We start from the raw sequence: 14,476 nt of genomic DNA on the forward strand, positions 1-14,476 counted from the left end.
GCATATCTAGATTTTAATATTTAAAATTCTTAAATAGCAAAAGACTTTTCAGTCTTGCTGAAAAATGTGGTGTAAGATCCAGTGGTGGACGATGTCAGACAAACTTTAAAATACAACTTCTTAGCAGTGAGGGCAGAGAAACATTTGCTGTTTGGGGTCTTTTAAGAAGAAAATGCTGTGAATCGCTGGTTTATCCTTTCCTTAAGGATTATGGGAAATACCAGAAGCCTGTTGTGCCTGTAACGCTTGCAGCTCTGAACCAAACTGAGGACTGTAATTAAATGTTTTGTTTGGTTATGAGATCAGGACCAGACATTTTCTGCCTAGTGCATAATGTACCAACATCCCACCCCACCCCAAGTATCCTGGATTGGTCACAGCAAAGACACAGCAGACTAGGGCTTAATGCTTTAGGATGATATACACAATTTCCCCTTTTTCCACATTCCTGTTTGTCCCTTACACGTGTATTTCTCAGACCTAGATCTTATCTATGCATTTTGAGTCAAGAATTTTCCCAAAATGAGATTAACAGAGAACACGATCTTAAAAAAAAGATACTTTTTTTTTGGTAGACTGCGTGTTTTTGTAGATCGTGTATATACAGATCTCACACAATTTTCTGTTGTCCCTCTGCTGGCAGCATGCAATGGTTTCATCAAAAGAACAGGAGCATACTAGCCTTAATAAGATTAAGCAGGAAAAAACCACCAATGTCTGAGAAAAAGTTGTAAAGCGTTACTCCTGTGCAAATATTTGCTGATAAAGTTAGTAGGATTTTGCTGTGAAACAGATTCTCACTGAAGATCAGGCCTCTGAGCACTCTCCTGGTACGAAACTGCTGAACGAAGCAAGTAGTCCATACAATTCAGGTTCATACAATCACTTAAATCTGGACATACACATGTAATGCCAAGAACTGGCACCTGAATGAACCAGAGGGAAGCGTACTGTTCATAATAATGAAGTACTGCATTCTTTAATGGCAAAACCTTTTTATTATTAACCTGTCTCATCCAGTGAATTTTAGAAGCCACTTTGCTGTAGGATTAAGTTCATGGTGGATTACGCTTCCTCACAACTGGATTAAATCTACATTTCTGACCAGATGTCTCAGCACCATTAAAAAACCAGCAGCATGGCTTGTTTTCACTTAGTATTTTGTACACGAAGTGCTGCTTTTGTAAAGCAAAAGTTAAAGAACGAAATAAATACCTTTTTATTTTGCTTTTTTACAAAGAGAAAATGAATATTCTTGAAATGAACACGTACGCTCCAGCCAATGATCTACTTACAAATCCGTAAATTCATTGTAAAGATTCTTGTGGGGAAATTCAATTTCTGAAAGTGTTGCCTTTGACAGATTTTAGTGTCACGCAGAGGTCTGGAATGTGGGGAAACAAAGACAACAAATGGTTGTGCTTATGGTATTTTTCCCCACTGGAGAATGAAGATGCCTCCGAGTTCTACATGCCTTCCTCCAAGGGAGATGTGGAGTACTTTCGTGAAGTTAACATGGAATAGATGGACTCCTTAAATGCTTTTACTTAATATGTCTCATGAAGTGTCGGATTTATTTTCAATTGTTTTCAAGGTACTTGTACCACAAAGAATTCAGGGGCTCTGTAAAACAGCAGCACAGGTGGTATTTTCCACGTAAAAGCACATAGCCACTTCTAAATGACAACTGTGAGGATAAATTAAACGTCCTTCCCACTTTTCAAGGCCTGCTAATCAGAAACACAGAGGATTCTTGAAGGTGCATTTGCCCTCAGATTATGAATAGACTTTTGAGAATCACGTAGCAAAAGCCAGGACTTTTACCATACAGGGCATTGCGGGTAGAGCTCAATGCTTCTCTTGCTTTTATCCTAGCTCCTGTCACTGGCCACGGCTCAATAGCAATTCTCTCCCCATACTTCTATCAATACAACGTATTACTTGCTAAGAGAAAGCGTTTGTAAAAAAGACTTCTGGAAAAGAAGCAATATCCAGACAAAAACATTTCCCTTTAAAGAGACAAAAGACATGCTTTCTGTGAGCAAAGCAATGAATGCCTTCTTTTTCTTCCTGTGTAGCCTAACTGCTGCATTCTGACCCTGACTACCAAAATCCCTCAGTGAAAGTTTTTGTACCGCGACGTCGTCTTCAAATGTTTGCAACCCACATGCTCTTTGTAGGTACAGAAACCCCTTGAAAAGGGGGGAGGAAAAAAAAAAGAAGCAAGCAAGCAGTTACACCAAGTAAAGAGTAAGGATTCATTGTAAGTAAGTTACACCAAAGAAGAATAGAAGTTATTATGAATGTATTTACACAATTGTTAAAGTACACAAATACAGTGGTAGTACAAATGAAGTGCTCTGAGATACTGGTTTCCGATACACAGGTTTATATAGACAGTCTATTTTCCGCATGATGGAATTTAACTATTATGAAGGACAAAAATTGCCCACAAGTGAGTACAATTCTAGAAGCCTGCAGTCAACTTTTAAGTATAGTACAGCAATCTAATGTTCCAGATACAGAGAGAATAAAGAGGCTGCCTTTGTACGTCCCTCTAACAGTACATTAACCACAGATATTTACAAGGAAAGCACAGTGAAGTGTAAAACTGTTCAAATGGTAGTGCACATGCCTAAAATACTGAAGTTTATAGTAACTGAGGAAATAAGTCTCTTATGCAAACTTATCCATGGATCAAACTCTTAAGCTTTTCCACTGTACTCTCCCGAAACACAGGTTTCCCCAGTCAGACCCAGAGTGCACACAAGCAAGTAGCTAATGTTCTGAAAACATCCAAAGAAGAGTGACTAATACTTAATACATGGACTTTTGAGAGGGGCAAAAAAGAATTCGTAAACAATAAAAATTACTCGTCATAAAACTTTGAAGACCAATAGGCCTTTAAAAAAAATTTGTTCTCAAGCAGGGAAGAATTTCTCAAAATACCTAACTGTTCAAACAAAATCTCTGTACATACTTTCATTTCCAACGTGGAACTTCCCATTACTCCGGTCACACGAGTATAAACAGTACTTCTGATACTGTTCCAAGCACTGCGAGGACAGAATACCTGCTTTTATTTTATGAGACCTTTTACAGTAACAAACAATATGAAGAACCTCCCATATTCCATAACCAACAGGTGCTAACACTACCGGCAACGGTTTTTTGGACAACCTAGGCATGTCGAGTCATTCATTCCTAGCTCATGATTCTGGGCATACTCAGGTTGGATCCAGTTAAGAATTAAATGTGGTATGCACCTGAATTGTAAAAATTCTCTGGATTTCACAGCAAGAATAGGTTGGTTTGTTTTGTTTTGAAAAAGAATTCGTTTTTTGAGTCTTGGCATGAAACAGAAGGCCTGAATCAATGTATTTATTTAGTTTTAAACATGTAGATACCGAATGAAACGTGCAAATTCACTGAAGACTCAGTAGCAACGTGTATTTTCCGCTTGCAATACCCTCCAAGCTAACCAGCCTCAGAGTGCAGGAAACAAAATTTTACCAATATAAACAACATTTGAAACTATCCGTTTACCCAAACTAAGCAGGGAGATAGGACAAGCTTTCAAATTCTAAATCCCTCAAATGCCAGTCTTTTACTTTGTCCTTCATATTCTTTACAAAAAAAGAAATCCATTATCACCATCTCTACTATACTTAGACTCTCCTGCAGGGGATTTAGTTCTCCTCTTCTATAAAAAAGAACGAGTATTAAAAATTCCTTTGTGTTACACGGAAAGTTAAATGTTAAGTGCGAATGAAGACAGCAAACAGCAAAGTAAAATTCTAACCGTTTTAAAAATTCCATGAGAAAACTGTCTCAGTCAGAATGGGACCATACAAATAAGTAAACAGTTTAAATAAAGTCAGATGGTTTTGATTCATTTACATGTTCCCTGCCAGACTAATTTTTTTAAACAAGAAATTTCAAGTCATTGTCTTTAGTTTAGGTTTGTTTATATTCTACATTTTCAAATCAGACAAAAGCAAGAGTTCTTTACAGAGAATTAAGCCAATAATTTTAGCAAAATGATACAAAAAACTTTCTTAAACCAAGTAAAAGATTTATAGTTACAGTAGAATAATAAAAAGGGGGTAAAGTCTGCCGCCTGTGGAGGGAAAACTGAAATGGCCATCCGATAACAGGCGGTCAACTCTGTAAACCATCTTTCTTTTCCAGCCCCGTTACCACAGGGTTCTCTTAAGGTCATTGGGTTTCTGGCAAAAGCGTCCTGTAATGGCAGCTGCTGGAGTCTGTCCATGTTCCTCCAAGTGCCTTTTAAGTCACATGGAGAACTCCGATTGTAATGTTTCCGCTCTAGTTTAGGGTATTTTTGCTAGTAAAGCCATTGGTAACATAGGAGATCAGCCATGCATTATCTGCCCTCCATGGCAAAATAATTTTCATCGGTGCACAGCAGACTGGAGAACACTGGTAGTTACCCGAGCAGGAATCTACCAAAGCCAAAAAACAAGACAACATCAGCACATATCCTTCCAGTTAACATACAAGTGGCTCTCAATGTACTTTTAAATAATTTGTTGCCAAAAGTAAGCGTGTGAATTTAAAATCCAGTGAGCTATACAATGTTTCGCACCCACCTGTAGCTACACGAAGTTCCCTGTATTTTCCTCCTTTATTAGAAGTTAACATGGAAAATTCACCTTTCCAGCCAGAGGGGATGTTTTGAAGAAAAGTAAACAGAGCATAGACATGCACAGAAGAAAGAACAAACCAGATGAAAACGCTACCGATGTGTAGAAATAGACTCAATGAATACTTAAGTTTGGGGGGAAAAAAAAAACACCAGTAAGAGGGTAAAAAAAATTTAATTATTTTCGACGGCTTTTCATTTTTCATGGGACATTGTGTTAAAAGACACTTCATTAATTTCCATAGCTTGACCTATTTCGGTAACAGCGTAACATTATTTCAACAACACTTTCACTGTGAAAGTGAAAAACAACGACACATCACTGCAATTTAAGAAGCGAGAAATATCTAAGTAGCTGAATCAGTATTCAGTATTAGTTTCGGTCGTAAACAGCTACAAATAGTAAGGCATACAGTAAAGGCCAACCAATGCAGACACAACCCTGAGCAGACCAGAATCTGCACGTCTCCCGCACACAAGCTTTCCAATGCAAAGCCCCCCCTTTTTTTTTAATTTTTTATTTTTGACTAAGGTCTGATAATTAGACTTTAAAGTGTTAGGCTGCCATTTGCAGTTGGATCTTTTTAATGTTACAAACCGTTTACGAAGCAGCTTGTGCACAGTCAGCCAAGCACACAAAGCAGGAGGAGAAAACGGAAGAGGATTCTTCACCAACTAGATACAGGATTAGTGCAAGCTTAGGCTTTATAGAGAAAGTGAGGCAGCAGACGGAGTTATACAACAGAATTTATTAAGGAACAGAAAAATCTCACAGCCTTTTTTTAGTAAGAAGCAAAGCAAAGAAGCTCCTGAAATACGTAAGAAAGCATCCTTCAGCCATCAAGGTTCAGATTCCAACTGAAACTTGTTATTTCCCTGATGAAACCTGTTATTGCCAAAAGCAGAACAGACTAAAAAGCCAAAAGCTGCACACAGAAAGGCAGAAACTTCTACTGCACTGAACAGTGGAAAGGAGTTCTAAATACCCAAATCCAAGTCTGTCTACCTCCGAGATGCTCATGTTCAAACTATTCCCATTAGTATGTGAACGTTTTTTAAATATAGATCTGAATATTTTTAAAATGACAGCTCATAAGGAATGGACAAGAATACAAAACAGTGAAAAATGGATACGGCTGCAGTAGAACGTTCCACTCACGACAAGACAGAGCCTCATTTGAGTAATATAGTCAATTGAGTCTTCCTACAAGTATTTTGGTTTTATGATTCTGAAGCAGATCTGGTTTTGAACGGATGACACACTGCTGCATGAACATCCCTGGAAAGACATGTAATTCTCAAACAGCTGAAATTTAGACTTGGTTATTTTATTTTATTTTATTTTATTGTTGATGCTTGAATGATTTTAGGGACTTTTTAAATCACTGTTTTTGTCAATTCTGCTTAAGAGTTCAAGTGGAACAGCAGCAATAATTCAACTTTTGGAAGGGCATTTACTTTTAAGTTAGAGAAAAAAAAATGCTCCATCAAGCATCTGACCAGAAGGCACAGGCACAACTATGAGCTAATGTGAGGAGAAGAAGCAAAGTCGGATGTTTCCAAAGATTTTTTTTCCCCACCCCATCCAAAGTTTTGGTGTCTAATGAGAAGCACTCACCCAGTGCTGCCTTCCAACGAAAGGAGACGAGCAGCTACTTGCCATGGTGTTCGAAAGGAATGCTATTCTGAGGTAGGGGAAAAGACAGCAATTTGTAACAGTTCCACTGCCCCGATATATAAAGATGTCTAACAAATACCCAACCTAAACTTGCAGTAGCAAATGTATCTTTTGAGGAGTTCTGATTTCAGACTTCTATAAGACATTTCCATCATATTAAGAGATACGTAAAAGGAACAAATCATTATTCCTCAAAGAAAGCTGGCAGGGTCAGAAGAACAACACAGAGTATGATGCCTATTAAGATGGATACATGGAGAAAGATTTGCTCATGAGGAGATGGAAAATGCAGAGGCATTGGAAGTACGTTGCTTTTTCCCCAGGGAAGCAGCACAACACTTAAGTTGTTCAATGCCAGTGCTGGCTACAGTCTTCTAAAAACTTCTCCTGTCAAAGAGACTTAATCAAATATTTCTTTGTGCAGCGTTCCAATCTTTTCTTCCGACGGAGAGAATACCTCTATTACCAGTAGGAATTGTGCACAGCTTTGACTGTTGGGTGCTGAACATTCTACATTCAGGAAAAAAAAATTAAACAACTTACTGTATACCATGAGCAGTCGGACCGAACCTTCTGTGAAAGGAAATGAAGGCTACTCACCCATAACTAGACTCTTGAGATGATCACTGCTTTCGGGATGCAGTCTGTGCAACATGGACTGACAGAACTAATTCAAAGTAGTGTTTACGGGAATACTCATGACCTCCTTTACCACCTCCTTTACTATGCTTCTTAACATTTAAAGACTGACTACGTAAAGGAGACTTAGGGAACAATTCACTCATAGAGCTTAAGAGCAGAAGGATCTTTTAAGAGCTGGTATGATTTTCTGTCCAGCACAGATCACAACCCTTCACTGCACAGAGACCTGTAGTTTAGGCTCGCTTTAGACCTGAATACACCACCTAGAAATGAATCCAGTTTTGATGCAAAGGCAAAGGGGGACAGATGATCTACTTCTAAAAGAAGTTGTTTCAGTGGCTAACTGCCTTCACTTAGACCTCCGTTTCACTTTTCTTTAAATGTGAGTGGTTTTAATTTTAAGCAATAGGTTCTTCACATACGCTTTCTGCATAAATGTCAGTTCCTGTTAAAATCATTGTCTCTAAAATACTACACCAACTAGCTCAAGATGATCTCTTACCTTTCAGACAAACTGAAAGACGCTGATTTGAAATTCTTGCATTGTACAGCCTGTTTTCCCAAGCTTAATTTTTATGGCTCTTCTTTGTGTTACTTACAGTTTTCCAACAATTTAAGATACTGAGAACTGAACTAAGCATAATATTCTAGCATACGTCTCATTAATGACATCAAATAACCTCTCCATTTCTGTTCATTACTGTATCATACATAGATTCAAGGATGAAATTATGCCCTTTCATTATGACATCACACTAACCTCTCCAACATTACACCTAGAGCCTCCTCAGTCATTGCTTACCACAGTTACAGTCCCCACATATAAGACAATGGGCTCCACTCCTTCATCCTAGTCAGGTTTTGGAGTACTGCAGTAATACACATTGTATTTGAATAGGCTTTACCTGACTGCTCAGCTCTCGCTAATGTTTATCGCTGTCAAACATCTCACAACTTGCAGGTTTTTAGCTGTTGCATTCACTTCCATATAATCGAGAAAAGTACAGAGTAACGCGTGCCATAGAATTTATGTAATTTCATTAGAAACACTTAAGTTTCACGAACTGTTTTGTAGACATGCTAGCTGTTACTCCAATAAACACTAGTTGCTTAGTGTTACAAAGTGCTAGTCTTTCTAATGAGAATTATTTAGGTACTATGTGGACAATACCTTGGAGGTGGGGAATATACATTACACCTATTTTGCTATCCTTACCAATTACCATTTTCCTGTTGAGTGTTAAATTTCTCTGAGAAGACCTATTTTCCATAAGAGAATTTTGGTTCATATTATCTACATTCTCAGCCTCAGTTTTCAGTTTCAGTCTGAACTGGTCAGAACTCATTGGGGGGGGGGGGGGGATATAAAAATGTGGAGTCATCTTTAAGAACTCTACTTAGAGGTAAGTAGCTTTCATTATTTCTTTGAGTAACCTCTGCACATTTCCATTGCCCAGAGTTTAACAAGCAGTAGCCCTTCCTCTAGATGATGAGAGGTGAAGATTACAGATGCAGTGTTGCCTTACCAAACCAAGGCGTCTAAATAAAATAAAATAACAAAACTAATGTATCAAGTTATAAATAACAGCCCTAACAAATGTAGTTCTTAACATAAGATGTCTGCAGATCTGCAGAGCAAACTTTAAAAGCTGCTTTCTACCAGGAGAACGGTCTAAGCACTTCCTGAAAAAGGAACAGTGGCGGCATATTCGCTTAAGACTTACAAAGGAAACTAACGCACTTGGAATGGGCACGGACAAACAGTTGCTGTTCTTTACTGGTGTTCTCCTGAGAAGAAGTGGTATGGATGATTTTCTATATTCTTACGCCTAGCCAATCAAAATTCTCCTTAATAACCCTGCCATGCAAGTTGGATACTTTAGGTTTTCCCGACTAAGAACAAGGTATAAAGATAATGGGAAACCCAAATGGCTTTAACTGGTAACCTGATTAACATCTAAGGATAAATTTTGATTATGGAAGAACTACTTTAATGTTATGAAGATAGTAAGAACGTAAGCTATGAAAACTTGCAACTTGAGCCATCTTGCCTGCTACAGAGTGAGAGAGAACTGGGAAAATGAGAAGTGAATTTTCTCTAACGAGCTCAAGGGGAAGCGTTATCAGGTAAAGTCTAAGTAAATCTCTCTTGCCTTCCAAATCCAAGAGGCCCATGGGAAGCTGTTTAAATTATACTACAGCTGCACACTGTTATTCAGTCACCATGAGTGGAGACCAGCAGTGGTTCACTGCCTTGATAAGAACTAAATGAAGACAACAGATGATGAATCATGAATTCTAACAAACTCAGAGAAGATCCTGACAAGGCCGCTATTGGGATTGTAAAGAAGTCAATCGAGTGATCCCATACTTGGACCAGAGTGTTAAAAAGGGCAGTTATGGAAATGTGCCATTAAGCCAGACTGTACTGTTGGCCCACACCACAAATTAGACATCTGAATATTCAAAGATTACTCAAAAAACCCCACAATCCTACACAATCTCACAGTATTCCCATTTTACAAGTTAGGCAGAACCAAAATGTATCTGCAAACCCACCTGCATTACTCGTACCTTACAATGTTTAGAAAAGTGTCACGTGCATACTGAGCTACATGTCAGTAATACAGCAAAAAAATGAAAGATATACTTTCTCCTAACATAGTCAAGTAACATCACTGCACTTATTTCTGTTACTTCCATTAATTATTTATTAACAGAGACAAAGTAACAGAGACAAAGCATCTGAGATTTGCTCAGAATGCCAGAGGCAAACCCTGGGCATACACGCTTTACCAGGAAACCATCTTTACATTTGAGTAAACGTTCAGAGGGAACTCGGCGTCACAGCCTCACAGAAACAGCCGAGGTCAGAAGGGACCCCTGGAGATCATCTAGTCCAATCCCACTACCCAAAGTGCAGTCAACTACAGCAGGCCGCTCAGGACATTGTCCAATTAGGTTCCGAGTAATTCGGAAGAGGGAGACTCCACAATCTCTTCGGGCAACCTGTTCCAGTCCTTGCCCACCCGCATAGTAAAAAAGTTTTTTCTTATGTCTAAATGGAATTTCTTATATTTCAATTTGCACCCACTGTCCGTTGTCCTTTCACTGGATATCGCTGAGAAGAGTCTGGTTGCACCTTCTTTACATCCTTCTAGCAGGTATTTATGCAAATTTACAAGGTCCATAACTATGCGCAGTTCTACCCTCTTTGTTTTCATACTGTTTACAAACTTCAGCCATAAAATATTTCAACGTGGGAATTTCTGGTGGCAAGAATTGTAGTTCAGTGAACAATTTAAGCTGGCAAAAATTGCCACCAAAGCCAACACAGAAAACCTCACCTGTCTCCTATTCTTGTCCAGTCATTTCTGCTCCTGAACTGTTCATCCCTTGTGCAAGCACAAACATTTATGCAGCTGCAAAGTGAAACAACTCATTCAGCTGAAAACCAACTCAAAAAATCCCACTTCACTTTTGTTACAGCAGAATTGTTTCTCCAATCCAGTTCATCCTCAGTCTTCATTAGAGATACCCACCTGGCCTCCATCTAAAAGAGCATTCCCTCTAGCAGTAAGATTTTATATATAAGAACACGTACTATCCAAAATAATTAATTCTGCCAATTAAATGATGAAGCCAAAAGGAATTGAGTTAATTTTTATCAATATGCTCCGTCAACGAGGAATGAGTCCACGGCAAAAATTATGCAGTTAGAACTCCAGCACAGCGTCGAGGCGTGATGGAAAACCCCCTGGGCGACCGCACCAGTCCTCCTAACAGACTGCTCTCCCAGTAATGTTGCAGTATGCCTACAGTACAGGCGATTCCCCATTCCGTAGGTAAGACTGAAGGTAAGCTGTACAAAGCCAGGCCACACACTACTTAGGACAAGTCTGTGTGAATACCCTGAAAAAGGAATGTTTCAGCTATAGCATAAAGAGTTAAAAATATATTTAAACATTGTTTGTCAGTCTTAAAAAGAAGCATTCCTAAAATCTCTTTGCTAAGTCACCATGATCAATGAGGATGATTTCAGTGCTATGGCTATGAATCACTGCATCATTCATCCTCCTGCCATCCTCTTCAAATGAGCCTTCTGCAACCTACCCATCATCCACATATGCGGCTTCTTATCTGCTCTGAATTACAGTACTGCACTACAACATTTCTTCACTTTTGCATTTTTCTGTTCTTCACCAACTATTTCTTGTCTATTCTGCACTGATATTCTCTGCTCTGTTGATTTGGAAACACGACTCAACTGCCTCTAACCTTCTCTGCTTCCTCATTGATAACAGACGTAAGAAATTCAATGAGCAAAGGAGCTAAACACCATAATTGTAGGTAAAAATGCTGTATATCTAGGATTTTGCATCATCTCATACACTAATGACTCTGTACTACTTTGAGCGCTTTATGCTTATTGCTGCCAAGGTAAAAAAAAAAATATTTGTTTTTTCTTTACAGTAGTCTACAGCCACATCACATTCAGTTAAAATGTCAAGTATTTATACGAGTCAACATCATCTGCAAAATCAGTATGAAATCACATCAATTAGCTGGTATGTTCTTTTGGCAAATTAACTTTATCAAATCACCCTCATTTTTCCATTACACAGAAATCTTTTTTACCTGCGAAGTTGACATGCGAGAGGTATCTTGTCGGCCTGTTAAGTCAGACGACGAGATATTGACTGGGGCACCGCGATGCAATCTCATACTCACTTTCCTTTCTCGCTCCATACCAGATACGGGCCGAGGAGAGGTGTTGGCTGTGAGAAAAACTGCATTAGCTTCTCATAACGAGAAATGGGATTACAACATGGTCACTGGAAAAATTACACTCTCGCTGTTTGCATATAAAACTTCCACAGAGTCAAACAAGAAAAACCAAGGCCTTAGATTTCTGTGAATGTAAAACAAAGTAGCAATTGGCAGGTAATGAGTGTATGCAATTACCTTCAATCTACTGAAAAGCAAGGGGGAGAAAAAACAAACAAAAACCCCAAACCCTGACCAGAGGCAAATACCACTCAGGTATCCTAATTCTAATTTCAAATTTCCAATGACCAGGAACAAACTGCAAATTAGAGTAGTCTACAAGGTGCATCTATCCAGGTATTTGCTTACTTACCAGCATGTGAAGTTGGGGTAAGAGGAGTAGAAGGAGCTACATCTTGTGTTCCTCTCAGCCTGCCAGAAGCAGTGGAGGGTAATCCACGCACAGCTGGATTTCGTGTATGTCTCAATCTCTCCTCTCGTTCTCGCCTTTCACGTTCAGCGTCTTCAGCCGCTCTGCTCGCACCCTATGGGTCGAGACTAGTGAACAACTTGGGGAATTATTGAGCTTACAACTATATATTCGGATAAAAATAGTGAAAATAAAGAACTGGACAGCCCGTGAATTGAAGTTTGCTAAGGCATTAATTATTTTGGTGAAATTTCTTGAGAACTGCCATAAATTTTGTTCATACAATTGCTGGGATAGTCTTCAAAATGCTAATGTACACACATACTATTACGGCAGCTGGACACCTCCTCAACAGTTGCAAATGACCTGTGCTGAAGATCAAGGTGTGAGAAAATAATTCCGCAACCTAGCCTGGTGGCTGCCCTGAAGGAAGTATCTCAGAAGCCTTACACATTTAAAACCCTGTAACTTCAACTTAGTTGTCATTCAACCTCCATCTCATGGCTCCTGTACCCCCTGCCTTTCCTCATTTCCTGATCTTTTTTTCTAGACAATAGAGCTTCCAGGAGGAAAAAGGCAAGACAATCTTACAGTAGCAGTTAAGATACTCAAAACTGTCAATGTAGTAAAAAAAAAAAAAAATTACAGCAAAAAAAAGTTTTAGAAAGCTGTGTCAGCTACTCACAAATTTCAGCATGTTCCAGTCAAACACATAGTCATACGAGAACCCTTGTCGGTGGAAGAGGTTTCTGAATAATTGCCTTAGATAGGAATAGTCCGGTTTGTCATCAAAACGCAAAGAACGGCAGAAATTCAAGTATGTGGCAAATTCAGCTGTAATAAAAGAAAGCCTGTTTTTTTCCTTCAGCTTCACATTTGCTTTTTATAATTCTGAATCACAAAAAAACCCCAACCACCCCAAACCCAACAAATAGGGAATCTCCTAAACATAAGAAAAACCATAATGACCTAATACTAGAAATCTACTGAAGGCAACACTATAGCCCATCTACCAAGTCCACCCTGCAAAGGAAATTATTTGTCTATCACAGAGTAGGCAAAGATCTCATTTGTCAACAGCAGAGAGGACCCAATATTAGAGTTCTTTAACCAAAAGTTGGGGGCAGGGGGGGAGGACAGGTTTAAAACTACAGTTGAGCAAAGAGAAGAGATTTTTTTGCCTTTCTTTGCTTTGAATATATTTAAACACAATTTCCTGCAGGACACAGAATAGCATCTCTTTGTTGTTAAGTCACAAAGATTCATGTCTGCTACCTCACAAAACACGCAAAAACTAGGGGACGCATATAAATTTCCCATGTAAGTCATGCCACAATTTTAGATTTGCAATAGTCTGAACACCTGTTTTTATATGGCACACGAAATATTAGTTACACAGCAAAAAAATGCATATTGTTGTGAATTCAATGCGCCGGAGATAACAGCAGTATCAAAATACCAGCTTTTGAGTTCAAGTCTTTCCAGCTGAAATAATATATTAATAATTTACGTTAAGAAAGAAATTCTAACAAACAGCACAAGAAAAGTTGATTAGTCTTCCCTGCCTGTCAACCCCAGAGAAAAAACATAGTTAATGAATGTAAAGGAACACGTACGAAGCAACATTTGAAACAGACTGAAGATACTAAGTTTTCATACAACCCTAACAAAAACTATAGTTCTCATTATTGCACCTAGCTGCTGAAGCCAAGAGCGTGGAAAGAATACAGAACTCTTCATGAAAGATCAACAATATTCTCTGATGGCAGCTAATGTTAACAAGCTTTAAAACAGATTTAAGTACCATTTTGCAGGGCTCAAAAATGCCTAGTTATTACTGTGGTGTAAATACCAAATTGAGAAACAGAACAGCTTTGAGGCATGATGCTAGGATACAGGAGGGTTTCTTATGCCTCTCACAGATGCTGACCATCAACAGGCCAAACTAGATGAACCTGGAATGACAATTCCCAAGTGAAACAACAGGCAAGAGGTGCATCTGACTATATAAACTGATTCATTCAAGAAACACTACCCACACATATGAAGAAACGGGTAGTTTCTCAAAAAGCTATTTGTCTGTTAGAGTTATCCAGCCAGCACAGACACATGCACACACAATACAGCACAAATCAGATGTACCAAGCTACCCTTCGACTCAAGGGCACTGCAGTGGTTGTTTACTAATAGTTAAGACAGGGATAATTAGAAATGGTCTGTGATCATAAAGATCCCAGTCTTGGAAGCACAGTTTATCACGGACGTGCCCAGTCATGGAGGGGCGGAGGGAAGG

At 38.8% G+C, this 14,476-nt stretch overlaps 1 protein-coding gene across 4 annotated transcripts in view; it reads right to left on the reverse strand.

The window, feature by feature from the left end:
- Positions 1-1,301: 1,301 nt before the first annotated feature.
- Positions 1,302-14,476, reverse strand: part of CSNK1D (casein kinase 1, delta) — a 16,515-nt gene continuing 3,340 nt past the window's right edge. Inside the window, exons 5-9 of one of the 4 annotated variants that reach the window (XM_009324561.1) lie at positions 12,869-13,017; positions 12,127-12,298; positions 11,625-11,764; positions 6,285-6,351; positions 2,293-4,466 (exon numbers count right to left, since the gene is read on the reverse strand). In XM_009324561.1, coding sequence (XP_009322836.1) covers positions 6,319-6,351; positions 11,625-11,764; positions 12,127-12,298; positions 12,869-13,017 — 494 coding nt within the window. In that variant the 3' untranslated portion in view covers positions 2,293-4,466; positions 6,285-6,318. Of the gene's footprint in view, positions 1,624-2,292; positions 4,467-5,178; positions 5,946-6,284; positions 6,352-9,771; positions 10,899-11,624; positions 11,765-12,126; positions 12,299-12,868; positions 13,018-14,476 lie in introns of those variants that run through there. The other 3 variants (XM_009324558.1, XM_009324560.1, XM_009324559.1) reach the window with 3 other exon arrangements.

Source organism: Pygoscelis adeliae, unplaced genomic scaffold, assembly GCF_000699105.1.
Source record: "Pygoscelis adeliae isolate BGI_AS28 unplaced genomic scaffold, ASM69910v1 Scaffold445, whole genome shotgun sequence".
Taxonomy (NCBI): domain Eukaryota; kingdom Metazoa; phylum Chordata; class Aves; order Sphenisciformes; family Spheniscidae; genus Pygoscelis; species Pygoscelis adeliae.